Source organism: Pelodiscus sinensis, chromosome W (genome assembly GCF_052426305.1).
Source record: "Pelodiscus sinensis isolate ZL-2025 chromosome W, ASM5242630v1, whole genome shotgun sequence".
Taxonomy (NCBI): domain Eukaryota; kingdom Metazoa; phylum Chordata; order Testudines; family Trionychidae; genus Pelodiscus; species Pelodiscus sinensis.
In genome coordinates this window covers 6,018,026-6,045,833 of record NC_143084.1, presented here as the reverse complement: position 1 = coordinate 6,045,833, position 27,808 = coordinate 6,018,026, and the positions used below count along the sequence as shown (strand labels likewise).

The 27,808-nt window shown below is 49.7% G+C and overlaps 1 protein-coding gene across 2 annotated transcripts; it reads right to left on the bottom strand.

Annotated features, from left to right (window-relative positions):
* Positions 1 to 569: 569 nt before the first annotated feature.
* LOC102463148 (ras-related protein Rab-35) lies at positions 570 to 24,580 on the bottom strand. 2 transcript variants are annotated; one of them, XM_075897806.2, is made up of 6 exons: positions 24,379 to 24,580; positions 23,334 to 23,384; positions 20,195 to 20,318; positions 2,815 to 2,939; positions 2,593 to 2,717; positions 570 to 1,965 (listed from the first exon to the last, which is right to left on the bottom strand). In XM_075897806.2, the coding sequence occupies exons 1-6, from the start codon at positions 24,428 to 24,430 to the stop codon at positions 1,837 to 1,839; spliced, it is 606 nt and encodes a 201-aa protein (XP_075753921.1). In that variant the 5' UTR covers positions 24,431 to 24,580; the 3' UTR covers positions 570 to 1,836. The 2 variants fall into 2 exon arrangements, with proteins under 2 accessions (XP_075753921.1, XP_075753918.2); XM_075897803.2 differs by lacking the exons at positions 23,334 to 23,384; positions 24,379 to 24,580 and adding an exon at positions 12,953 to 14,198 and having other exon boundaries at positions 20,195 to 20,320.
* Positions 24,581 to 27,808: the final 3,228 nt, after the last annotated feature.

Here is a 27,808-nt window from a genome sequence, read left to right as displayed (position 1 = left end):
GTATAATTTCTCCTGCCACTTCCAAAAGCAACCAATGCATGTCTTGTCACTCATGCAGTGCTCGCTCTAGCAGTATCACCCCACTATCCCCCCCCAGCTCATTTTTACTCTTGGGTTACCAATGAAAGCTGTGGACAGATATGTGCAGAAGAGAGATGGAGGATGGGAAAAGGCAGCTGCTATACACTTCCAACACCTGCACTGGTTAAAAACCAGTTACACATTCATGGTTTGCATGAAGGGGAAAAAAAAAAAAAAACACTTCAAGTCAGACTGATCTGTGATGTGATTGTATGATCAGGGCTTTTAACACAAACCATATGAAGCTAAAAAGATGGGCAAAAATAAATGAGTCTGATTTCAATTTAGCCTTTCCTGGGATGTGGCTAGGATGATTCCTAGCTCATGAATGTCAGTGGGACATGCTCTACCAAACCTATGGCTAGTGATTCTTGAGGACCACATGCTGATATCCAAGTGCTGTGTCCTAAAGGTCAAGAGTGGGCCAGCAGCCACAGCCCCCACCCCTTTCCAGTCAGTATTTCAGGAGAATTTCTTTTTTGCTTAGATAATCAGTTGATGAACATGTGTTACTCAGCAGCCCAAACATATCTATTTCAGGGATTGATGAACTGAGTCCTTATTTTCCCACAAGTGAAGGCCAGGGGAATGCTGTTTGGTAACATACTCTGGTCTCATTAGGCTGAACAAAGACAACGCTACCCACAACCATCACCACATAATGTGAGCAATAACTTTCCATTTCTTTACATTAGAGAGAGCTGTCCTCCACTGTGACAGGAGACTCCTGGGAATGATGCTGCAGCAACTGTTGGATCCAAACGCCAACCCAAAGAGCTGGATTCACAGCCATATGTTTCATCTCTCTGGAAAGCATTGCTTTGCCACCAGCATTCACATTTGAGTTCAGATCTACTTGATAAGGCAACATGAGGAGCTTTTTTTTGGCAGATTCACACTATCTTGTTACGCTCAAGAAGAGTCTGGACCCTTGCCTGGAACAACCAGCAAACCCAGAAGCTGATGTCACAGGAGTTCAGTTTCATTTTTTTTTTAAATAACCAAAAAGTTTAAATCCAAATAAATCCAATTTTTGCAGGTTTAGTTTTAAATCTCTCAATACAAACTAAAGAGCACATGTACAGCTGGGCTGCACCACAAAGCAAAGGTGAAACCCAAGGTCCTGACCACAAACCTGGAGCATGACAAAGTGAAACCCAGCACCAGCCGCTAGCCCAGGGGTTGGTGAAGTGAAACCCCAGGCTCCAGCAGCAACCCTGGGACCTAGAAAAATTAAGCCAAAGCCCCAGTAACAGCCTGGAACTCAAAGTGAAACCAAAGGACCCAGGGGCACCAGCCCGGAGCCCAAACCCTCAGCAACAATTGATGCTAGCCTGGAGCCTACTAGAGTTAGGAACTTTGTATTCTATCTTTAAAAAGGTAACTGCAGTTCATGATTGATTGACATTAAGAAGTCATAAGCCAAAGTGACAAGAGGGAGGAGCGGCTGGTTAAAGCAATATACATTATATACAAACTCTTGGATTAATCAGTCCACTTGGTAGACAAGAAAGGACATGGCCTACAAGGCGCACTGGAGTGAGCAGGGGAGAAGAAAGGGAGCAAGTGTCCATCCGATACTTTCTTGGCACTAACATGGTAAGGTGCCAGCGCCTCTTGATAGAAAACATGGAGAAAAATCTTTAAATAATGGCACAAAACTGAGAGTCCTCCCAAAGCCTGCCCCAGTGAAGTAGCCCAAGTCTAGGAGGGGCTAATCAGTCAGAGCAGTCTCTCTGCAACAAGGAAAGAGTATTAGCAGCACCGCTTCTTCCGTTTACTGTTCTTAGTTAGCTTCACCAAGTCATTCTGTTGCTGCTGTTGCTGCTTTGCTAAGTTTTCTTTCTTTGCTCGCAGAACCAGCTCTGTAATGCAATTAAACATCTGCAAGAAAAACACAAGCATGTTCAGAGCACCTGGGAGTGCAGGATGGCTGCTGAGGAGGTACCCTTCAGAGAAGAGGAAACCTCAAAAGCAGGCCCCATGATGCTACTAAACCAGCAAGTCAGATTTCAGCATATTCTCTCACAGCCCCACCAAAGCATCATCCAGCCCCACATTTCCCTTCCCCACTAAAGCCAGAGAGTGAAGGTCTAGCCTAATAGCACCATGAACAGCAAGTTAGGGTTTGTCCACAGCTCCACCAAGGCCAATGACTCGGGATCAAGCATTCCCTTCCAATGAGGCTGGCACTCCAGCAAGACATAGGCTGATGCATTTGTATTCTTTTCGCCATCCAGCTTTAACCTTTATTATGCTTAAGAAGTCATCTTTCCCCACTTTTCCCCTCACTGTAACTGCTTGTCTGTAGTTTGCATACACCGAGGGATATTACTCTTCCTACCCTGGCAGAATAAATGCTAATAGCAATGAAAACCCCTCCTACTTTTGTTGGGATGTGGCCTCATAACAGTAAAATTTACATCACCCTTTAACAGATGCAATATTTTGCCTTTCCTAACCTGTTACTTCTGAAAAGTAGCAATAGCCCCATGCCCCTCAGGGTATTACCTCTTCCACGTTAATGTTTTCTTTGGCACTGGTCTCAAACAGTTGGATTCCCATCTGCCCAGCAAATTTATAGGCATCTTCTGTCTCCACCACTTTCCTCTCTGGGTCATCATTCTTATTTCCCACTAAAAAGGAAAAAAGGTCAGTGGTAAAACTCCTATGCTGCCAAGGCTGCCATAGCAAAGGTTCTCCAGAACAAGCAGCAGCAGAGCAGGATCTTACCCAGTATCCGGCAGACATCATCACAGTTTTGGTTAATTTCATGTAACCACCGCTTTACATTCACAAAGGATTCTGCACTGGTGACATCATAGACAACAATGACCCCATGCGTCCCTCTGTAATACCTAGGGGGTGGGAAAGGGACACAGATGCTAGTTCAAACTTAAGGATAAGGCCAAGCTCCTGAACACCTTCCTTTGGAAGGGGTCTCTAAATCATTTAGATATAAATCCCCAACCCTGAACAAACAAGTCCCCATCCCCCTTGCCCCACTGGGAGTCATTTAACATTCAACTGTCAGCCCATTCTCTGCCTCTAAACTTAGCAGAGAACTGTGCATGTTGGTCCATATGAACAAGTTTCAGAGACCAGCCTATACTGATAAACGGGCTCCTACAGTTCCTGTTCAGGATGCCTGGGACCCAAACAAAGATAAGCATTATCTTCCAGCTGCGTGAGTAGACAGTGGTAGTCCATCCTCCATTGCCTTCCTATTTCATGTGAATCTTAGTTCCTGCACAAATTAAAGACTGACCACTGGTGGCAGTTAGGAAAAAACGGTTACTTACCTCTCATAACCGTTGCTCATATACATTCCATGTAGGTGTGTGTGATATGCGCACACAGGTTGCCAGAAGATTTTTTTCCCCCCCTTAGTAGTACCCGTTGGGCCAGCAGGGAAGCCCCTAGGCCAACCCCTGCCAGTTTACCCAGGAAACAGAGACCTACTTAATCTAGGGATAACATACTTTCCTTCTAGCACTCTTCTGTATCCCTCAGGCCTGACCCTGTCACACCATGTAACCACTGAGATTTTCAGTAGTTGCACACAGTTACCCTATTACTCAATTTTTAGCATCCCTAGTCCTTATTTTAAAGGGACTGGATATAAACTACCAAATTGTTTTTTTTTTAAACTGTTCTATTCTTGCAAATGTACTTGAGCAGACCAAGCATGAAAATATGCAGCAAATGCAACTCTAAATCGTATTTGTGACCTGCAACATCCCCAAAGGATTTGTGATATGCACATATGGGATTAGGTGAAAATTAAAATTGTGTTTAGAGGAAAGTCAACCCAGCTCTCTAAATCCAAAGTTAAAAGGCTAGTGCACTAGTCACTGCTCCACCTAGACACCAACAACAACTTCAAGACCCCTCATTTTTTATATGTACACAGTCTTGCTATTTTTGACATTTTGCTATTTACTATTGGATTTTTCAGTCTATTTTACTTTTCCTGGCTTTATAAAAAATAATTCTTCTGCTCAGCTTCCTTGACATTCCTTAACAGCTTCTGTGTCACTGTCATGCCGTGACCCCGGGGTGGGGGAGCAGCCCCTTTAATTAACTTTGTTTGTGTTTATGTTATGTCCCCTCTTCCCGAAGTCCCCGCTTATGCTCGGATCTTCAAGGGTCACAGGCACGGCCCTATGGTCCTCAACGCTCTCAGTCAGGTCCCGCTAGGAGCTGCCCGATAGGCCAACACCCCTGTCTGGGGGGCTTTACCCTGGCATTAACATGACCGGCCCACAAATTAGCCTGTCTCTATAAACCGCGATGGACCTTCCTCCTGCTGGCAATGCTGGAGTAGATCGAGGTCTCTCTATCCAATAGAGGGAGGGGCTGGGGGGACCCGGGCCCACCCTCACTCACGGGTCCCGGCCCAGGGCCCTAAGGGCAGGGTCAATCCTGTCCCTGTCCGGCTGGCAGGGGGCTCCTCCTGAAACTCGCCAGCATGCAGGCTAGAGAAACACCCTGCCCTGGGCCACTTCCTACCCTACCCCACCCCCCCCCGGCCCTTGTCTCAAAACCGATGGACCCAACACCGCCTGCTTGTTTCTATCGGGTGATGTCTCGGACGTTGGGGCCGTGGGTCCGAGGAGTCTCTCCTCCCGACCGCCTGTGGAACCGCACATCCTCCTGCGGGGCTTGGCACCTCCTCCCACTGCCGGAGTTCCTTTCCTCCACGGCATATCCAGATCCCCTTCCTTCCCACTGACGCGGGGTTTAAATGTCCCGTCGACCTGGCGTCCCAGACGCTGAACGCTGGGCAGATGTGACTCCACGCTCTGCCCCTCCCCCCAGCGCCAGGCATTGCACAGCCGCTGTTCCAAGCCCTGCCCCCCCCCACTTCGCTGAGCGGGGATGCGCCAGCGCTCAGCTGTTTTGCGGCTGCAGAGCAGGCGATGCAAGAGTAGTGCGGCAGCCCTCTTTCCCCATATAAAGCCAGGGTCAGGGCCGCTGGAGTGCGGGGTTTAGCCACTCAGTCACACACACGCCCCTTCAAGTTGGGTCTCACCCTCTGCTCCCTGCCCCCCTTGTCCAGGGGAGCCCTTGAAAAAAAGTCCGCGTTGTTGTGACAGGTACCATCGCATAATCTGGGCATTCATATCCTTCATAGAGTGGAGCCAAGTAGCTGTAGCGTGCACAGCGGCCACACCACGGGCAACGGCTTCGACTGGTCGGCTGAACCAGGTGAGGGTAGCCGATGAGCTCTGAACCATTGGTGAGTTTTGGGCTGGTCACCCAATGCACATGAAGACTGGATTCGGTGGACTGCACGGAGGAATCACCATGTGGTCAACGGGCAGAAAGGCGATTTCCAGCAATGCTTTGTGGACAGCATAGAGCACGGCAAGACACGTAGAACGCCCTGGTCATCCACTGCATGCAGCTTCCATTCCAGCCATCTTGACTATGTCTTGCCCCTGGAGCTTGGACGAGAGAGTGAGGTTGATGATGCGCAACTCTCCCTCAATTTAATCAAATTTACTCGCATGTCACCCATGTTATCATCCATTTCTTCACCCTAAGTCCTGCGGCGATGGGCTAGCTGCGAAACGGCAGGTGTGGCTACACTGGCGGCCGCAGTGGCGAACCTGCACGCAGGCGGCTCAGGCTATAGTGTCGTCTTCCACTGATCTGAAGCAGCAGTGGTTTTCGGCAGCCACCTGGGCGACTGAGCAGTCCTTTTTAGGATAGCGCTGCTTACCTCTGTAGTCTGAGGAAGGGGCTAGAAAAGGTGCCCTAAAAAATGCCTGCTTCACCAATCCTGACCAGCTGGTGGGAATCCCGCTTATGCGGTCGAAATACAAAGAAAACCAGTAACACTCCACTCATTCTTGGAGCGTGGAACATACGTACCCTCATGGATCATACGGATGCCGACAGACCCGAAAGGATAACTGCCCTGATTGCCAAGGAGCTTGCTCGCTACAAGATTGATATAGCAGCTTTGAGTGAGACGCGGCTGGCAGAGAAAGGACAGCTCACTGAAATTGGAGCAGGTTACACCTTCTTCTGGAGTGGGCGAAGAATAGACAAACGCCGCGAGTCGGATTTGCTGTGCAGACAAATCTGGTGAATAAGCTATCCAACCTACCAAGGGGAATCAATGACTGGCTGATGGTGCTGAAGTTACCTCTGTCTGGGAAAAAGCAAGGTCACATTTATTAGTGCTTACGCACCAACAATGACTAACCCAGAAGACATCAAGGACAAATTCTACCAAGACCTGGAAGAGCTGATTGCTACAATACCAAAGTCAGACAAGCTGATCGTTTTAGGCGACTTCAACGCCAGAGTTGGTACTGATCATGATTCCTGGAAGGGAGTCATCGGTAGATATGGCATTGGTAGCTGTAATAGCAATGGACATCTGCTCTTGAGGACATGTGCAACAAATGATCTCCTGATAACTAATACCATGTTCTGTTACGTTTGGACAGGCGGAACAACTTGGATGCACCCCCGCTCAAAGCACTGGCATCTAATCGACTATATAATAGTCAGTAGGAAAGACTGACAGGATGTCCATGTGACCAAGGCTATGTGTGGCGCCGACTGCTGGACGGACCACAGACTGCTCATCTCAAAGATGAACCTTAGGATTCGGCCCCCCAGACGTCCACAAGGCATTATGGCCCCAAAGCGCCTAAATGTCTCCAGACTGAAAGACAGTGGCGTCCAACAATCACTTGCTGACGCCCTGGCATTTAAGCTGGAAGCCACTGGAACTGACGCTGATATAGAGCCCAGCTGGGCAGCTTTCAAACAGCTGGTGTACTCCACTGCCTCCAAGTTAATTGGCGTCACCACAAGCAAGCACCAGGACTGGTTCGACCAAAACTGTGGAGAAATCAAGGCATTGCTGGATGAAAAACATCGTCTCCATCGTGCCTACAGCAGCGACCCTAAATCTGTAGCAAAAAAAAGTTGCCTTCACCAAGATACGTCAGACTGTACAGATGAAGCTACGTGAGATGCAGGATACATGGCTGAGCCAGAAAGCCGATGAGATCCAGGCCTTTGCCGACAGACACGATATGAAGAACTTCTACAATGCTCTTCAGGCTGTGTATGGCCCAGTCACATCTGGTTCAGCCCCTCTCGAGCGCAGATGGTAGTACTTTGCTCACTGATAAGGAGAAGATCCTTAATCGCTGGGCAGAGCACTTTGCCGATGTCCTTAACAGGCCCTCTTCTATCAACGAGGCGGCAATAAACCGCCTACCTCAGGTGGAGATCAACGAAAGCCTGGCTGATCCTCCAACAGTACTGGAAACTCAAAAGGCCACTGAACTGCTCTCCAACAGTAAAGTTCCTGGAGCTGATTCTATTCCAGCTGAAATTTATAAATCTGGTGGACACAAGTTAATTAAGAGGCTTACTGAAATGTTCTGTGAGATGTGGAAACAGAAACGCGTTCCGCAAGACTTCAAAGATGCGTCTATTATTCATCTATACAAGCGCAAGGGAAATCGCCACTCTTGTGACAACTACAGAGGAATCACTCTGCTCTGTGTTGCAGGAAAGATTCTCGCCAGAATACTTTTAAGCAGACTCGCACAGCACCTTGACCAAGGTCTCTTGCCAGAAAGTCAGTGTGGCTTCAGAAAAGGATGAGGTACTACTGACAGGATATTTGCCGCCAGACAACTACAAGAAAAGTGTCAAGAACAGAATGTCCAGCTCTACACTGTCTTTGTGGATCTAACTAAAGCATTTGACTCTGTCAGTCGTGAGGGCCTCTGGAAGATTATGGCCAAATTTGGATGCCCAGATACCTTCATTGAAATGGTGAAGCAGTTCCATGACGGCATGCTTGCCAGAGTCCAAGATCGTGGCAATTATTCAGAGCCATTCGCAGTCACAAACGGTGTGAAACAGGGATGCGTCCTGGCCCCCAGTCTCTTCAGCCTTATGTTCTCTGCTGCGCTGATTGATGCCTTTAGAGAAAATAATGTCGGGATCGACCTGCGCTACCGTTTTGATGGAAGGCTATTTAACTTGAGGAGGCTTCAGACCAGAACCAAGGTCCAGGTCGAGACCATTCGTGACTTTCTATTTGCGGATGACTGCGCCCTCAACTCAGGTACGCAAGCAGGCATGCAACAATCTATTTTCCGCAGCGTGCATGAGCTTTGGCCTCACAATCTCCACCAAAAAAACCAAGGTTCTGCATCAGCCCACTCCTGGTTGTGACTACACTGAGCCATCCATCACTGTCAATGGCCAGAAGCTCGAAAATGTGGACAGGTTTACATATCTTGGCAGCGCTCTATCGAAGGCAGCCAACATCGACGAGGAGGTGAATACTAGAATCGCTAGAGCCAGTGCAGCTTTTGGAAGGCTTCAACTTAATGTTTGGAATCGAAGAGGCATTAAGACTGAGACCAAGCTAAAAGTCTACTCGGTGGTCGTCTTGCCCACCCTCCTCTATGCTTGTGAGACCTGGACTGTATATAGTAGTCATGCGAAAAAGCTGAATCACTTCCACCTGAACTGTCTACAGAAACTGCTGAAGATAAGATGGCAGCATAAAGTGCCAGATACTGATGTTCTTCTACAGGCTAATATGACAAGCATTCACACCATGCTTTGCAAGGCACAACTCAGATGGGCTAGCCATGTTGTGCGCATGTCTGATGATCGATTGCCCAAGAAGATGCTCTATGGTGAATTACAACATGGCAAGCGATCTCTTGGAGGTCAAAAGAAGAGATTCAAAGACACCCTTAAGGCCTCCCTTAAGAACTGTAACATAGATCCTGGAAATTGGGAGAGTATTGCTGATGATCGGTCCGCCTGGCACAGACGAATACATGATGGTGCAATAGCCCACGAACAAAAGAGACTGCGTTATGCTGCAGAGAAACCTCTTCTTCGCAAGTCCAGGGCTGGTATCTTCTCTTCCTCCGGTCGGCAGTCCGATCTTTCGTATCCCCACTGTAACCGTCAATTTCAGGCTCGGATTGGACTAATCAGCCATCTCCGAACCCACCTGCAACTAAACTGATGACACTGGGTGGTCCTCATCAACCTCGATGGACAAACAGCAGAGTGGAGCCACCTGAGCGGGGCGTGGTCAGTGATCAATTGGAACTGGGTTCCTAAAAGATAGTAACGTAACACATCAGTAGCCCACTTCATGGCTAGCGCCTCTTTTTCAATTGTTGAATATTTCAGCTCCTGGGGGGAACAGTTTTCAGCTTATATAAAGGATTGGGTGTTCCTCTCCGCCCTCTTCCTGGGACAATACCGCCCCTAGTCCGACTCCAGAAGCGTCAGTTTGTAATACAAATGGCTTTGTGAAGTCAGGCTGCTCCAGTACCGGGGCATAGGTCAGCTGACCTTTCAAGGCCCGAAACGCTTGTTCGGTTTCCTCGGTCCAGCTTACTTTCTTAGGTAGGGCGCTCCTCATCAGGTCTGTTAAGGGTGCAGCGAGGGTCGCAAAGTTGGGGACAAATCTGCGGTAATACCCTGCTAGGCCTAAAAACTGGCACACTTGTTTTTTGGTCGAAGGGGTCGGATAGTCCCCCGGGGCGCTCACCTTGTCCACCAGGGGGTTTCAATTTACCCTGCCCCACCGTGTACCCCAGATAAGATATTTCCCGCTCCCCAAAGCGGCACTTGCTGGGATTTGCCGTGAGACCAGCATCTCTCGGTGTTGTTAACACTGCTGCTAACCGCTGAAGGTGTTCGGGCCAAGATGAGCTATGTATCGCTATGTCATTGATGTAAGCGGCGGCATATCGACTATGTTTTTGTAGCACTTTGTCCATTAGCCGCTGAAAGGTCGTGGCCGCCCCGTGTAGCCCAAAGGGCATCCTCCCAAATTGGTATAGCCCGAATGGGGTGGAAAAGGCTGTCTTTACCTTAGAGACTGGTGTTCAAGGAATTTGCCAATAGCCTTTAGTTAAATAAGAGGGTGGATATGTATTGGGCATTTCCTAACCGCTCCAAAAGTTCATCCACCCAAGGCATGGGGTAAGCATTGAAACGAGATATAGCATTTACTTTATGAAAATCAATGCAAAAGTGGGTTGACCCGTCTGGTTTCGGCACTAGGACTATGGGGCTCCGCCACTCACTGTGCAATTCTTCTACCACGCTCCATCGCAACATCCTTTGTAGTTCATCCCAGACAGTGTCCCACATCTTCCTGGGAAGAGGGCAGACGGGCTCTCGTATCTTTTTACCGGGGGTCATAGCCACATGGTGGTAGGCCAGGGTGGTCGGATAAAACTTGCGAGAAGCTTCATAACTGCTGTAGCTTCGTCTGTTGGTCTGGGGTTAGTTTCTCCCCCACCGGTAGGAGAAATGAGTTAGCACTACCCTCTCCCCAGGGTCCTAATTCAGGCTCGGGAGGGCAAGGGTTAATCATCAGTCCCTCTCAGGCATTCCATTTCTTTAGGAGATTGATATGGTAGATCTGGGTGATCCGCTGCTGACCGGGGACTCGTATCTCATAATCAACCTCTCCTATGCACCGTACCACCTCGAAAGGCCCCTGCCATTTAGCCAATAACTTGGAGTCCTGAGAGGGTAACAGGAGCAGCACCCTGTTCCCCGGCTCGAAGGTCCTCAGCTTCGCCCCTCTGTCATAATACCGTGCTTGCCTATCTTGGGCTTTTAGCAGATTTGCCTTAGCAAACTCACCCAGGGTCTGCAACCTCTCTCGCAAGTTGAGTATGTAATGTACCGATCCCTGCACCCGTGACTCTTGTTCTTCCCAAGCTTCTTTAATTATATCTAATATGCCCCTGGGCTGATGCCCATACAGCAGCTCAAAAGGTGAGAACCTGGTAGACGACTGGGGCACTTCCCTGACCGCGAATAACAAGGCTGGCAGGAGCCTGTCCCAGTCTCGGGGGTCTTCCTCCATGAACCTGCGCAGCATACTTTTAAGCGTTTTGTTGAACTTTTCCACTAAACCGTCTGTCTGAGGGTGGTAAACTGAGGTTGAAGATTAAGACACTAAAAACAAGTGGCAGAGCTCTGCCATCAATCGGGAGATGACATTAGTCCCCTGGTCAGTTAAAATTTCACATGGAATCCCTACTCGTGAAAAAACCTTCACTAGTTCCGTAGCCAGAGTGGGGGCAGTGGTATTCCTGAGAGGTATGGCCTCCGGGTACCTGGTCACATAACCTATCAGGACAAGGATGTACTGATGCCCTGCCCATGTACGCTCGAGCGGGCCGACTAGGTCTAGCACAACCTTCTCAAAGGGGACCTCGACTACTGGTAAAGGGACTAAAGGTGCCTTCAGTACCCTTTTGGGGGCCGGTCCTCTGGCATTTGGGGCAGGAGTCGCAGAAGTCCTTCACCTCCCTGTATATTCCCGGCCAACAGAACCTCTGCAGCAGCCTTTGTAGCGTTTTCTCATGTCCTAAATGGCCTGCCCATGGGTTGGCATGGGCCAGCTCCAAGATCTGTCTGCGATACCAGGTGGGGACTAACAGTTGCCACAGCTCCCCTCGGGATCCTTTGCGACCTGATAAAGGCGGTCTCGTCATACCTCAAAGCAGGGGCCCTTCTGATGTCGTCCTTCCGAATCCTCTCCCTCCTCAGGGGTTGCAGCATCATCCCAGGCCTGGCTCAGTGACAAGTCCTCTCTTTGCTTCCGCACAAAATCGCCGCCCCATGTGTCAGGATAGGGTGCCAAGGCCTGGGGGGGGGGGGGGCCTCTCCCGTATCCGGATTTCCAGTGGGGGCCAGGCATTGTGCCCCCGATCTAGGGTTGGGGTGACTTCCCTCCTAGAATCCACCGTCTCCCCATTCAGAGCACTCGGATCCTTCCCGAGGCGCTGTTGGCTCCATTCTTTCACTATGCAAGGAAAGTCCTGCTGGTCTCTCCCCAGCAGGATGGGGTAGGCTAACTTAGGGGCTACTACCACATAACACCACCCCTCCTCTTGTCCATCGGCGATCTGCACCCACATTGTGGGGTAGGGTCGCACGTCCCCATGTACACATTGCATAAATACGGGCGGTCCGGTAGTGCCCCCTCCTGCACTAGGGCGGCCCTGATAATAGTCTGGCTGCACCCGGAATCAACCAGAGCAATCACTGGCACCCCTTCCACCTCAATTGCCTTGACAATCCACCATCCCTCCCGCAGCTTCTGGTCTGCGTCTGCCAATAATACCTGCCCGAATGTACAGTCCATGTAAGGACACTCTGTGACGGACCCCCCCTGCTTTATGAAATAGACTCTCGGACTTGAATATACATAACTCAAAGGTGGTTTGAGAAAATTATTTCATGTAACCCATCAATCTTCATGTCAATCTGTTGGTTCTGTTTATCTTACTCTGTTGTATGTATCATTTGTATGTGGAAAATTAGACGCATGGAGTGGGGAATACTTGGTGAGTTTCAAATGTATGAATGGGAGACATGGAGGGTGTTACCTGCAACTTCTAGATGAGCCACTGTTCAACAATCTTTTGTCCTTAAGTCTGAGAAGTAGTTGGTAGGGAGGGGCCTCAATTCTTTAACAAAAAGAATAGGAGAGGCCTGGGGCTTTTGGCTGGGTTGCACCTGGAGGAAGGAGCCTGAGACCCCAGGGCATGGAAGACAGCCCTGATTTAGAGTGGCAGCTGGAAAAGAGCTTTTAGGGTGAGTTTAAGTTTGCACTGAGGTTTCAATGTAGAATTAGCCAAGCGGTTTTGTTTCTTTTGATTTGTGACCTACTTTGCTCTGCCTACTTTCACTTATTACCACTTAAATCCTACTGCTTCCACTTCACAAAACCATTTTTATTTTCTATCAAACCCAGAGTAAGCGATTGTTACCTGGGGGGCAACCAGCGTGCACATTCCCCCTTCCATTGCTAAAGGGGGCTTACCTAATTCTTTGGGGTCTGATCCCATCTGGGGAGTGCTCTCTCAGGAGGCTGGGCCCTAAACTGCACTCTCCTTGGACCTGAGGAGGTTCAGTGTCTGTGCTGCTTCTCGGTGGGGGCAGGGACCTCAGGTCAGGGCTTTGGCTGGGGGAGACCAGGGAGCTGGCCCAGCAGGACCGGGAGGTGAGGAGCCCCAGAGAGCAGGAAGGCGAGTGGCAGTGGCCGTGCCAGCACCCCAGGAGGCACCCCTGAGGGGTCGCCTGTGACCTCATCCCATCACACACTCCTCCTGAAGATGACCCTCCTGGCTGCACCTGAAACAGGTGTTCTTGATCGGGCCACCCCTCGCTGGGTTCCGGTCCTTCTCTTCGGGAGGTGGGGGTTTCCTCAGACCTTGCTTCCCTAACGGGCCCCGACCAGACTGGAGCCAGTCTCCAGCTGTTCCCTCTTCCTTGGGGCCTCGCCCAGCCAGTCTCGTTGCTGTCTCTCGGGCGGCTTGACCGTTCTAAAGCAGTTTTCGGCACCGGATTTTCCCTGGCCCCCTTTCCTACTCCTTCCGCTGACTCGGCCATCAAGTAGTCTTCCATGAGGGCAACTGCCTCAGAGAGTGGATGGGTGATGCCATCGCACCCACCGTTGTCCCCCACTGGGTAAAATCTGGAGGAATTGTTCCAACACCACGAGTTCAGCAACCTGTGCCCCACTCCGCTGATCTAGTTCTAGCCACCGCCAGCCTGTCTCCCGGAGTTTCTATACTACTGCCCTTGGTCTTGCCCCGGGCGGGTATTGTTCCTGCCTGAACCGTTGTCGGTAAGTTTCCACGGTTATCCCCATCTGGTCCAGGATCACTTCCTTGACTTTGTAATAGTGCAGTGCCTCACTACTGGACTGGCCCAGTCAGGTAGGGGGCGAGAAGAGTGGCTCAACGATCTTCCGGCCAACGGGCCACTCTCTTGAATGTGACTAGGAAGGCTTCCGGGTCATCTGCTGGGCCCATCTTCACCAAATGTATAGGTAAGTGTTGCATCGCCCTGGGTCCATTTCGCCCCCTGGCTTCCTCGTCCAGTCACCGCATATTGCTGCATCCATTACTCTTGCTGTGCCTGCTGCTGCTCCGCCAGCTCCCGCAATAGCTGTCGCTGTTGCTCTTGGTGTTGTGCCATCAACTGCTGTATCAAGTGGGTCTCCTGTTTTTGCTGTTGTCTTTGGTTTTCTGCAAGCCACTCCAGCAACTTAGCTGGCTCCATGTCTACTTAAAAAAAAAAAAAAAAAAAAAAGCCAGCAATCGTCTCAGGATTGAGTCTCTATGTTCCCCTAATCCCTTACTTCAGGGATTCAGGGTCAGAGTGCCCACATTCTCCATCATCTGTCACGTCGCGACCCCGGGGTGGGGGAGCAGCCCCTTTAATTACCACAAAAACGCAAACAAAGTTATGTCCCCTCTTCCCGAAGTCCCTGCTTATGCTCGGGTCTTCGAGGGTCACAGGCACGGCCCTATGGTCCTCAATGCTCTCCATCAGGTTCAGCTACGAGCGGCCGTGTGGTCCGATAGGCCAACACCCCCGTCTGGGGGCCTTACCCTGGCATTAACACGACCGGTCCACAAATTAGCCTGCCTCTATAAACTGCGATGGACCTTCTTCCTGTCGGCAATGCTGGAGTAGATCGAGGTCTCTCCACCCAGTAGAGGGAGGGGGTAGGGGGACCCGGGCCCACCCTCACTCACAAGTCCCAGCCCAGGGCCCTAAGGGCAGGGTCAATCGTGTCCCTGTCCGGCTGGCAGGGGGCTCCTCCTGAAACTCGCCAGCCCGCGGGCTATAGAAATGCCCTGCCCTGGGCCACTTCCTACCCCCCCCCCCCCTCGCCTCACAACCGATGGACTCGACGACACCGCCTGCTTGTTCCTACCCGGTGATGTCTCGGACGTTGGGGCCGTGGGTCTGAGGAGTCTCTCCTCCCGACCGCCTGTGGAACTGCTTGTCCTCCTCTCCTCCGTGGCACATCCAGCTCCCCTTCCTTCCCGCCGACGTGGGGTTTAAATGTCCCATCGATCTGCATGTGACCCCACACTCCACCCCTCCCCCCAGCGCCGGGCATTGCGCACCCACTGTTCCGAGCCCCGCCCCCCCTCGCTGAGCAGGGACACCGTGCGGCAGCCCTCTTTCCCCGTATAAAGCCAGGGTCGGGGCCACTGGAGTGCGGGGCTTAGCCACCCCATCACAGTCATATTCAGCTTCTATAACTTAAGTATGTTAGGCTTCTATACAGAGATGACTTGACTACAGCTTCCCATTTTCTATTACTGAATTCCACTCAGTTCAGTCATATTGCAACTCTAAGTCTTCCCAGCAGCACTTCAAACCCACTATTATTACAACAAGATGCTCTCAGACTGACATCTACCTATAGACGATCTTTATCTGCAAGTAGTAGTATTGGTCTATAGCAATAGCCAAGGATCGCCTTTTCCCCTTTTTATATCTTTAACCTCAATCCAAATAGTCACTGCTAGAACAACTTACAATTTTAACTGTTCTGTTGACATGTATTGGCACCCTACCCATGCTTTGTTTGGCCATACCCTTCTGTAACCTTTATAGCCAGGTAATTTCATTAGCTACCCAATGGCTTGGTCTAAGTCAGGGGTGGGCAATAATTTTTGAAGTGGTCACAGGCCACCCCAGAAGGGGCAGGACCTCAGACAGAAGGGGCAGAGCTTTAAATGGCAGGAGTTGAAAGGGTTTGCACCTCCCATTTAGCTCCCAGGCAGTTAGTGAGGGACAAGAGCGGCCAGCCCTTTCAATTCCTGCTATTTAAAGGGCTCACTGCTCCCAGCCTCACTGCTTGTGCATTGCCTGGAAGCAGGGAACACTAGAGCCCTTTCAACTGCTTCTACAGGCAGTCCCCGGGTTACATGGATCCGACTTACATCGGATCCCTACTTACAAACAGGGTGAGGCAACCCCGCACTAGCTGCTTCCCCCCAGCAGACTAGGGAGACGCGGAGCGGCTTTTCTCAGCAGACACTTCAGCTTGAGAATAAAGGACTGAGGGAAGTGAGGTGTGGGAGAATAAAACTGAGCTCTGGAGAAATGTTTGGCTCGAGTTTCCCCTACAATATGTACCAGTTCCGACTTACATACAAATTCAACTTAAGAACAAACCTACAGTCCCTATCTTGTACGTAACCCGGGGACTGCCTGTATTTAAAGGGCTTGCACCTTCCTTGGGGCTGTTACCCGTCAGCCACAAGTACTTTAAATGGAAGCAGTTGAAAGGGCTTGCGAGTCCCTGGCTCCCAGGCAACGTGCTAGAGGGTGGGGCCTGGAACTGCCGTGTGGGCCGGAACAAAGCCCTAGGCAGGCTGGATCTGGCCCGCTGACAGGCTTTTGCCCACCCCTGGTCTAAGCAAATCAGACACTCCCTTGACAATAAAATTCTGACTCCACAATCTTGTTGTTTTATTATCTATACAGGGAATACGGTCCACTGCAGAGGAGGCTGGAGCAACAGGGGAGTGAGGTGTCTCAGTTGGGGGACCACATCAGTGAGGGCTGGGGCTTTTTGAAGGGTTTTGCTTCTTGCTTGTGTGGTCCCCAACTGATTTTTCTGTGGGTCAGTGGCCCCAACCCAAAAAAGGTTCCCCACCCCGCCATAAAGACAATGTTGAAGCCTTTTGTGTTGAACATAAATTAATATTTTACAGTATTTAAAATGAAGTTTGGTAAACTAACATGAGAAATTAAAGCACATAATCTGCTTAATATTTCCTTTCTTACTGGTTAAATTAAACCATTCTCCCTAGCTGCAGCACTAGCAAAATGGCTCTGGCGTAATTATATAATTAACGGCAAATTTCCATCAGCAGCTGGTAGTCTGCAGAAAGGTTTGCATTGAGCTGGATGGGCCACAGGCCAAAAAGTTTGAACCATTGCTCTACTACAATACAAGGTGTTGGAGCAGCTTTTTCATTTCTTCCTTAAGTCTTTGCCATCAATGTCCCAGAGGGGCTAAAAGCAAATATGTCCTCCAGTTGCATGCAAAGCTGGAAATTTTTATTGCTTGTACATGGAAGGTTCTGGGGCAGGCTGGTAATCAGTGTTCCCTCTAAGATGAGTGACAGCACAGCTTCACAGGTGATTAATCAGTCCTGCCCAGTCAGAGGCTCCGTACATGGAGCTGACTGTCTGGGTGGGGCTGATTAATCACCTGTGAAGCTGTGCTGCCCTGCAGTTTAGAAGGAACACTGCTGGTATCTACTCTGCTAATCTTCAATATGGGGAGTAACAAGCCCCCACATTTTTCCAATCTGTCCTCAGTGCTCTGAGAAGCTGTTACTGCAGCAGTATTATATGCATCAGGAAGTCCAAAAACCTTCATGTAGAAAGCATCCGCTACAATTCTCAAAAGTTCTTAGTTTTAAATAATTGTGAGTGGATGGAGAAGCAAAAGGTTTACACTTTGCATCAGACTTCTACAGCTATTTCTGTCCTCAAAAAAGTCAGTCTCATTTCCTGGTATTCCCCTTTAATAGCTGGGCATTGTGATTTTCAGATCTAGCTGGCATTAGCCTCCACAGCCCTGTGAACCAAGGCTCATTAACTCAGAGCTGAAGTGCTACTGTGGATTCTGAAAACAGGAAGGTGCTCTGCTGACTCAGCACAAATTCAGCCTCACCAGTGGCTCATATGCACAGCTAATAAGAACTTCAACAGTGCCTTACTGCCTCTCCCCCTCACCACTTCCTCTCTAAAGCTGGCCACAGCATTTAAACAGGAAGGGATGTCATGCACAGGAACACTAATGAGAGGTAACAAGTCTGTAATGCTTTTATGAAACAAGTCTGCATTTCTTCCCGGATACTGTTGAAAAGGAAAGGAGTGGAGTACAGTTCACCAATTTCTAAACATCTAAAGCTCTCCCAAAGGCAGCCAAACCCATTTGCTTTTTATTTTTAGGGTAGTTAGCTTTTAGCAGGGGGTTGGACTCGGCCTCCTGAGATTTCTTCCAACCCTAATCTTCTAAGATTACATAGTTACCTGATATGTTTTATGAAAAATTATCTGGCTCAGTTAATTGACAGAAGCCAAAAGAGAACTCAGCTGTGAATGATTAACCAAATGAAGGAGAAGGGGAGATATGACTGCCCTCTATAAATACATCACAGGGATAAATAGCAGGGAGGAAGGAAAGTTGTTTAAGTGCCCATGTTGATGCAAGAAGAAAGAACTATGAACTGGCCATCAACAAGCTTAGTCTTAAAATGAGATTTTGATGGCTGGAAACCTTAGAGTGAAGTTTTGAAAATGTGGAAGAAAAAAAAAAGTCTAACTGGCTTCAAGACTAAGCTTGGTAAGTTTTGTGGAGAGGATGGTATGAGACTGTCTATAATAGCAGGTGGCTTATCTGTGACCGCTAGTAACAAATATCCTGAACTGCCAGAGATGGGACACTAGATGGGGAGGGTGCTGAATAACTACAGAGAATTCTTTCCCAGGTGTCTGCCTGATGGGTCTCACCCACATTCTCAGGGTCTAAGGGTATGTCTACACAGCAAAGTTATTTCGAAATAACAGCCCTTATTTCAAAATAACTTTACTAGCATCTACACAGCCAAACCGCTATTTTGAAATTAATTCGAAATAGCAGAGCGCTTATTTTGAATTTGGTAAGCCTCATTCCACGAGGAACAACACCAAATTCGAAATAGCTATTTCGAAGTACAGAGCACCTGTGCTTTTTCTGATAGGCTCTTTTTGCGCAAGAAACCCGTTGAGTGTCCCCACACACCTTTTTGCACAAGAACTCTTGCACAAAAAGGAGTTATGCCTTGCAGAAGGAGGTTTACCTACACCGCAAAAAGCCCTCTGTTCTGTCGATTGACTGTAGATTGAGGTGTGGATGCTCTGCAGGTTTTTGTGGAAAAATGGCTGTTTTTGCGCAAAAACCCTGTAGTGTAGACATAGCCTGAGTACTCAGAATGTCCCTTCACAATTAGCAATTCCAAAAAGAATCCACGTATTTGACACTGAATTCTTAAACCTTAAACACCTCAAAGCTACAAAACTGACAGAGAGGGTTAATACTTTGGACTTCTGCAGCACATTTTGCGTAAGATTGAGAAAGTAGATTTACTGATAGAGATGTCAACATGTAGATGACTACACGGATTAACTGATAAACCCAGGTTTATCAGTTAATCCAGTCAAATACACGCATTCTTCCCCCCCCCCCCCCCCCACCACCTTGCTGCCTCTGTATCAAACAGCAAGGGGGGGGGGGGGTGGAGAGGCAGCAGCACGGAGGGGGAGGCGGGGCCAGCTTTTAAGCAGACTCTCCACATGTGCTGGCTCCATGGACCTGCCTACCACCCCCCCTTGCTGCCTCCTACAGACGGAGGGGAGCAGGCAGGAGCCAGTGCTCATGGGGAGCTAACAGAGACAGCAGCGGGGGGTGGGCATGGAGCAGCCTCTGTTTGCTGTGGGCCCGGGCTCACCGTAGACACAGGCTGCTCTGTGGCAGCAGCCCATCTGCAGGGCGTCCAAGCTGCCCACCGACAGAGACTGCTCTGGCATCCCACGGAGCAGCCCGGGCCAGTCACAGGTAGAGGCTGCTCTCCAGGGAGCTCGGGCATCCTGTAGACAGGGGCTGCTGCTGCCCCACACTGCAGCCTGTGTATTAGTTTTAAAAACCAGCTCCCTGCGCTGCTGCCTCTATCTCCCCTCACGGACCAGCTCCCGCCTGCCACCCCACGCTGCTGCCTCTGATCGAGAGGCAGCAGTGCGGGGTGACAGGGTTCCCCAGGAATGGGACTAGAGTGCACTGCCTGCCAGCCCTGCCCCCAGCAACTATCAAATAGTCATGCAACCACTAAAATTTGATGCAGTTACACAACTATTCAATTACACACTATTTAACATCCCTATTTACTGATGTATATAAAATAGAGAAACATTCCCAGTTTTACAGTTGGGAAACTGGAGGCAGGAGTTATGACACCTGCCCAAGATCATATACAAAATCCGTTGCATAGCCAAGAATCCAGGAGTCCTGCCTCCCAGCCATGTTCCTTAACCACAAAACCTCATCCTTAATGGTCATGGCAGAGCTTGGAAAGGAATCCCTGCAAACACAGATAGACCACATGCTTGAGAAACTCCAGTCCCATAATAGCCAAGCAGCATTCCAAGGAGCCCATAATATCTAAGCTTGGCACTGCATTCAAAGGAGCCCAACTATACTCACGTTGATGTGATAGTCCGGAAACGTTCTTGTCCAGCTGTGTCCCATATTTGTAACTTCACCTTCTCCCCGTTAATCTCAACTGTCCGGATTTTAAAATCCACTCCAATCGTGGTAATGTAGCTGCCTACAGAGAGGAAGTGTGTATTCAAGTGACAACACAAAACCTTGTTCCCTTAGACCAGTGGTTCTCAAACCTGGTCTGTGGACCTGCCTTGCAGGTGGTCCATGGCTCAAGCTCAGCCCACCCCCATAGCAGGGAGCCTGCACTGGCACTCCAGCCTCGCGGTTGCCGCAAAGCTGGAACATCAACTCCGGCTTCCTGCTCAGAGGGTGCGGGGGAGCATGAAGAAAACTCCAAACTTGCCCACCAGACCCAGCTCGTCGAGAGAGACTCCAGGTGCTGCCACTCTCCCACCACCACCACCCTGGCTGGGGGAACAGCAGCATAATGACATGCTGTCTGGAGGCTTTCCCCACTGCTCCCATTGGCCTGAGAGCAACATGGGTGCAGAGCCAGGTAAGTGCCCCCCCCCCCCCGATGCCCAGACCCTGCACCCCAATCCCCCTCACTCACACCAAGACCCCGTACCCTCAGCTTGCTCCTGCACCCTCCCTCCTGGCCACACACTGCACCTACCCTTGCTCTTGCCCCCTCCCCGCTGCCCAGACACCCTACTCCCAGCCTGCTCCTGCACCCTACCTCCCACCCAAACCTCACCCCCTCCTGCACCCCACTCTTATCCCACTCGCTGGCAGCCCTATCCCACATACAGAACCCCTTGCGGAAGCAACACTGACATTATTCATAGTGTTCAGCACGGCTGAGATTGTAATTCTGACTGTCAGGGGGAGTCCATATAGAATTATTTTTCTAAAAATAACACACAGACTGACATTATTCACAAACGACAACAAGCGACACAATCTCAGCCGCGCTGAACACTATGCTATCCAGAGTCTCAAAAACAACCTGGACATTATAATCAAACCAGCTGACAAAGGGGGTGCTGTGGTCATTATGAATAAGTCCGACTATGACCAGGAGGCAACTAGACAACTCTCCAACACCACATTTTACAGACCTCTCTCCTCTGATCCCACTTCAGAATACCAAAAGAAACTACACTGTCTCCTTAAAGAACTCCCTACCTCTACTCGGGACCAAATCCACACAGAAACACCTTCTGAACCCCGACCAGGATTGTTCTATCTGCTTCCCAAAATCCATAAACCTGGACGCCCCAGACATCCCATCATCTCAGGTATCGGCACGCTCACTACTGGATTATCCAGCTATGTAGACTCTTCTCAAACCCTACGCAACCAACACTCCCAGCTATCTCCAAGATACTACTGACTTCCTGAGAAAGCTACAAAACATCAATAACCTCCCCGATAAAAACATCCCTGCTACCATGGATGTAGAAGCTCTCTACACGAACATCCCACATGAAGACGGATTACAAGCTATTAGAAACACTATCCCAGAGGATACCACTGCCAATCTGGTAGCAGACCTAGGTAACTTTGTTCTCACCCACAATTATTTCCAATTTGGGGACAACTTATACCTCCAGATCAGTGGCACAGCCATGGGTACCCGCATGGCCCCACAGTACGCTAACATCTTTATGGCTGACTTAGAACAATGTTTCCTCAGATCCTGTCCCCTTTTACCCCTTCTCTACTTACGCTACATCAATGACATCTTTATGATCTGGACCCATGGCCAAGAAAAACTGGATGCATTCCAGAGACTTTAACAATCTACACCTCACCATCAATCTCAGCCTGGACCATTCTACACGAGAGATCCGTTTCCTGGACACCACAGTACAAATCACCAATGGTAAATTAGATACCACTCTCTACAGAAAACCCACTGACTCATACAGTTACTTACATGCCATCCAGAACACACCATACGATCCATCATCGATAGCCAAGCCCTTCGATACAACCGCATCTGCTCTAATCCCACTGACAGAGACCAGAAGCGTCAGGATCTCTACCAAGCATTTATAAACCTCAATTACCCACCCAGAGAAATAAAAAAACAAATTGAAAGAGCTGGATGAATACCCAGAAATCATCTACTTCAAGACAGACCTGAGAAAACCAATAATAGAACACCACTTGTCATCACCTATAGCCCCCAACTTAAACCCGTCCAAGGCATCATCAATAAACTACAACCTATACTGGAACAGGATACTACCCTCCGAGAGGCTTTGGGGGAGAGACCCATAGTCTCCTACAGACAACCACCTAACCTCAGGATGATTCTTACCAACAACCACAGGACATACCACACTAATACCAACCCTGGAACTTTCCCTTGCAACAAACCCTGTTGCCAGCTTTGTCCACATATTCACTCTGCTGACACCATTATTGGACCTAACCATGTCAGTTACAAGATCAAGAACACATATTCCTGCTCATCCAGAAATATAGTTTATGCCATCATGTGCCAACAGTGTCCATCTGCTATGTACATTGGACAAACTCCTCAGACACTTCGCCAAAGAATCAATGCACACAAAACAGGTATCAGACTGTTTTTTCTTTGTGATACTGTTTCTTGCCATTTCAACCAGACTGGGCATTGTCTCAATGACCTAACTACATGCATCCTGTTTCGAAGAGACTTTAACACCAGACTACAAATGGAAGCCTCAGAACAGTCATTCATGCTTAAATTTGACACTTTACAAATGGGCCTTAACAAAGATGCTAATTATCTTACCCATTACAAAGATAGCTTCCCCAATTATCACCTCTAATATCATTAGCTCATAGACACTAACCTCCCCTGCCCCCTCAGTTCTAAAATCTGATTTGTCAATTCTGTGTGTGTTCACTTTTTTTGATTGTATCCCTTTGGTATATATGGTTGTGCCAATTTTCTTCTACAATTTGATCTGAGGAAGTGGGTCTGGCCCACGAAAGCTCATCAACTAATAAACCATCTTGTTAGTCTTTGAAGTGCTGCATAGTCCTGTCTTTTGTTTGGGAAGATCACAGATTTCTAATATAGCTAGCAATGTCAGATAAAATGACCTCTAGTTCTCAAATGGTGGGGCAGAGCCAGGACAGCCCTCAGCCAGTTCACCACAGGAGGAAAGGGAACACTCACCTGAGAATGTATTATCTGCGAAGCGTAACAGCAAACTGCTTTTACCAACACCTGAGAGAGAAAAAAAAATGCTGAGTTCTGTTGAAGTAGACCTAACAGATGGTAGTATTTTGTTTATTATTCACTGTATTTTCTGAATCCCATTTGAGTCCTTCTTCTAGAAGATAATCTAGTTCTATCAGGGTACATCTAGACTGCAGAGTTGTCAAAAAATTCTGCTGCATCCAAGGAATGTGTCTGCCCTTCCAAATTTTTTTTTTGAAGAAGAGCAGACACGTTTTTTCAGCATCCCTGTAAACCTCATTTTACGAGGAAGAAGGGATGTTCAGAAAAAGGGTCCCCCCCCCCCCCCCCCCCCCCGACGTTTGGCCCAGTGTAGACAGGCCAAATGTCAGAAAAGCCTCTTCCAGAAAATGATACGCAAATTGTGAACTGCAATTTGCGTAGCTTTTTCCGCTTCTTTTTTGGAAGAACCATGTAGTCTAGACCCAGCCTCCATTCCTGACCTATGCCTCAGAGGAGAAAAATGGCATGAACAGCACTGCAGGTTAGATCTCAAATGATCCATTTCAACTGCCCTTAACTTTCTGTCCCTGGCTCAGTACTGCTACAGCAAGCATGCCCAGCAGATGCTCTTTTAAAAAAAAAAAAAAAAAAAAAAAAAAAAAAATCTCATCTCCCATTCAATCATATGCACTTGAACCCACAGTTGTGACAGGATTAGGAGCTGGCAGACAGTCTACAAAGGTTTCTGCATCAAGTCTTTGCTGCCTGTGTATCACATTACCTGACAACAAATTAAGCCAGGTCAGGCCAGTAAAAGCCGGAACAGCCTTTCCACCTCAGCCTCCACTGCCCCTATCTAGACCCCCACGACGTGGCATCCTGCCCTGCACAGATGTGCCCCCATACACATCCACCCCAGCGGTACCTCCCCTGCACAAACCAGCCCCTCCCGGCCCCTCTCCATTCAGACGCCACAAAGCCGCCTCCCCCGACCCGGGAAAGGCCCACCCCCAAGACCCGGCCTCACTCCCCTCCTCACCGCTGTCGCCAATGATGAGCAGCTTGAAGAGGTGATCGTAGTCCCTGGCCATGGCCAGTGGAGAGCGGAGACTCCGGGCGACGGGAGAGGTAGGGTCTCTTCAGACGGCAGCGGTGGCTCCGGACTGGATCCACTTCCCGAACAAACAGCCGGAACTGACAGCGACAGCAACACCCCCAAGTGCCCACCCTGCGCACGCGCACCACCTCAGCTGAACGGTTAGCGGTCTCCGCTCTTTAGCTGCAGAGCGCGGCTGTCCCAGTACGCATGCGCCGTGCCTTACCGTCCTATCCGTCCCCTGGACTCAATGGATCTCAAACATTTAGGCCAGTGACTCACCTGGCTCAATGCAAACGTTTCAATGGAGAATCACCAGTTGCTAATGGAAACTCACCATTAATTACATAATTATGCCCGAGACATTTTGCTAGTGCTGCAGCTAGGGAGAATGGGTTAATTTAACCAGTAAGAAAGGAAATATTAATTTGAAACAGATTAAGCACTTAAACTAACATGAGAGAGTTTATCAAACTTCATTTTAAATAAACTAAAAATATTAATTTATGTCCAACACAAAAGGTTTCAATGTTTTCTTTATTAATGGCAGGGGTGGGGAATCTTTTTGGGTCAGGAGCCACTGACCCACAGAAAAAAATCAGGTGGGGACCACACAAGTGAGAAGCAAATAACTCCTCCAAAACCCCCCATCCCTCACTGATGTGGCCCCAACTGAGACACCTCACCCCTCTGGTGCTCCAGCCCCACAGGGCAAGGGGGAGGAATGGAGGACTGAGGTTCAGGGTTCCCATGGGCTGGATTTACTCTTCTGGGGTTCCAGAGTTAGTGGATTTTGTGGGGCCCCCCCGACTCAGGGGTGGGGACAAAAATGAGGTGTTCAGTGTGTGGGACAGGGCTGCCAGCAATTGGGATAGGGATGTGGTACAGGAACTGTGCAAGATGTGGAGTGCAGGAGAGGATGAGGGTGGAAGTTAGGGTGCAGCAGCTGGCTGAGAATAGGGTGTCAGGGGAGGGGGTAAGAGCAAGGGTAGGTGCAGTGTGTGGTCAGGAGGGAGGGTGCAGGGTCTTGGCAAGAGGGTGTGTGTGTGAGTGAGGGGGATTGGGGTGCAGGTTCTGGGAACGAGGGGGGACACTTACCTGACTTTGCACCCCTGTTGCACCCAGGCACAGCCTCCCACTGCTGCCATTGGCCTCAATTCTGGCCAACAGGGAAAGCCTCCAGACAGTGCATCACTGCACTGCCATTCCCCCAGCAGGAGGGTGGGGGAGAGCGGCAGCACATGAAGCCGCTTGCTCTGTCTCTGTGAGCTGAGTCTAGCAGGGAAGGTCAGGGCTTTTCACTCTGAGCAGGAAGCTGGAGCTGGTGCTTTAGTTTTGCTGCAGCCATGAGACTGTAGCGCCAGCACAGGCTCCCGGCTGCGGGGGAAGGAGGGGGGCTCAGCTCGAGCTGTGGACCACCTTTAAGGCTGCCGCAGACCACTAGTGGTCCGCAGACCACAGTTTGAGAACTGCCCTAAACCAACAATTGCTTCCTCCAGCTACCCGACCTCTATGTGTGCACTTGCGCCCTTGTCACTTCAAGGCTAGTGTGACAGGGTGCCTGCCCTGCACTGGCCTTTTAAGACCAGGACTCAGGCCCGGAGCCGGGACTAGAAAGAAAGAGGCCAGCTGGAGCTATTTGGGACTAGGGAGAGCCCAGCTGGCAAGCAACTAGGGCAGCACGAGTGGCTTGTAGAAGCCAGCTGAACCCATTAGGGTGAGTGAGAGCCCAGCTGACAAGGATCCAGCACAGCACTAGTGGCTTGTAGAAGCCAGCTGTAATCATTAGGGTGAGTGTGAGCCCAGCTGGGAGGTATATATATAGATATAGAGAAGCACAGGTTGCTGGGGGGAGAGCTGACTGTAGAGGAGGCAGGAGCTCCTTGGAGGGAGACAAGCTGGGGCTAGCCAGTGATAGTTGGAGGAGGGCCAGCCAAGACTCCCCTGGCTAGGGGCTGGAGACAAAGCCCTGGTTTGGAGGCAGACCTTGATGCAGCCTAGGTAAGCAGGGCAGTTGAGACAACCCTGATGCCTATGATGAGCAACCCATACAGACTGTAACTTGCCCTGAGAGGGGCTATATGAGAACAGTCAGGGGGCACTGAGGTGCACTGGGGTGTGAACCCCCTGACAGCTAGCTAGAGACTTGCAGCTGTGTTCTGGGTGCATGCGTAGTGAGTCCTCTCAGTAGTGTAGGTGCTCATATCAGTTAGTTAGGTGGTAGTACCCCTCCCTCACTGTCTTCCTTAGGCAGGTCACCTGCCCAGCCCATCTCATGTGCCAGTGCCCCCAGCCCTTGGGACCCACTGTGCCTCACAGCAGGGCACCACAGCAAAGGCCTTCTGCTCTGATGTGGGGGCTGGTCAGTGACAGTTGCAGAAGGCATGGTCCAGGGATCCCTCCTGCCCCCCTTCACCTGGCCTCAAGACAGGCCCCATGAGAGAGGCTACAATGTCTTGAGATTTTTAACAAGACCACTGACCATTGGGCTCTACTTGCTGTCTGGCTTCTGAGCCTTGTGGGTCATATTTTCAGGCAGCCACAAAGAGCTCTATGAAGGAACTTGCCTTTCTTTGAAAACACAGGTTGTGTGTAATCACTGGCACATGAGTCCAGGAGCTGGGGGGTTGAAGAAAAATAAAACACCAAATACTGAAAGAGAGGGTAGCAATGTGAGCTGCTGTTGTGTTCCAGATGCTGGAATAGCCTCCCTCCTGGACAAGCCACACCAAAGCCTGCTCCTACCCTTCTCCCTCACACAGCATAGCCCCTGACCGTTTCTGAAATGCCCTTGTGTGTCATACCATGAAGGGGTCCCTGGCAGTTCTGGAGTGAAGTTCTAATTCTTGATACAGATTTTTCCCTCTGCAGTTGAAACACCTGGCTCCTGCCTACCTCATTTTTCATAAACAAATCTACTACAGCTGAAATCCACTGAGCATTAAGACAAGACCCACCTCTGCAATAGTCCAATATACAGGTGGAGACTATGGACTGCTGCTCTATTTGCTAAACAGGTGTGGCCTACATCATAGAAGTGCAAGGCTATGCCTACACTCATGGAGATTTGGTCCAATGAGGCTGACAGCTGAGCTGTTGTCTTTGGGTGCAGCTGCACCCAAAGAAACCGTAAAATAAGTTATCCATCCATCTAGAGCAGTGGTTCTCAAAGTGCAGTCCCCAGACCACTAGTGGTCTGCAGTTGCCTCCCAGGTGGTCCATGGCTCAGGCTCAGCACCCCCCCCCCCCACACACACACCTTCCTCACCCATAAAGTGGGTAGCCCGCACTGTCTCCCCACTGCATGGGGGAACAGCAGCGAGGCTTTCCCCACTGCTGCTATTGACTGGTGCTACCTAGGCAGCGATCTCAG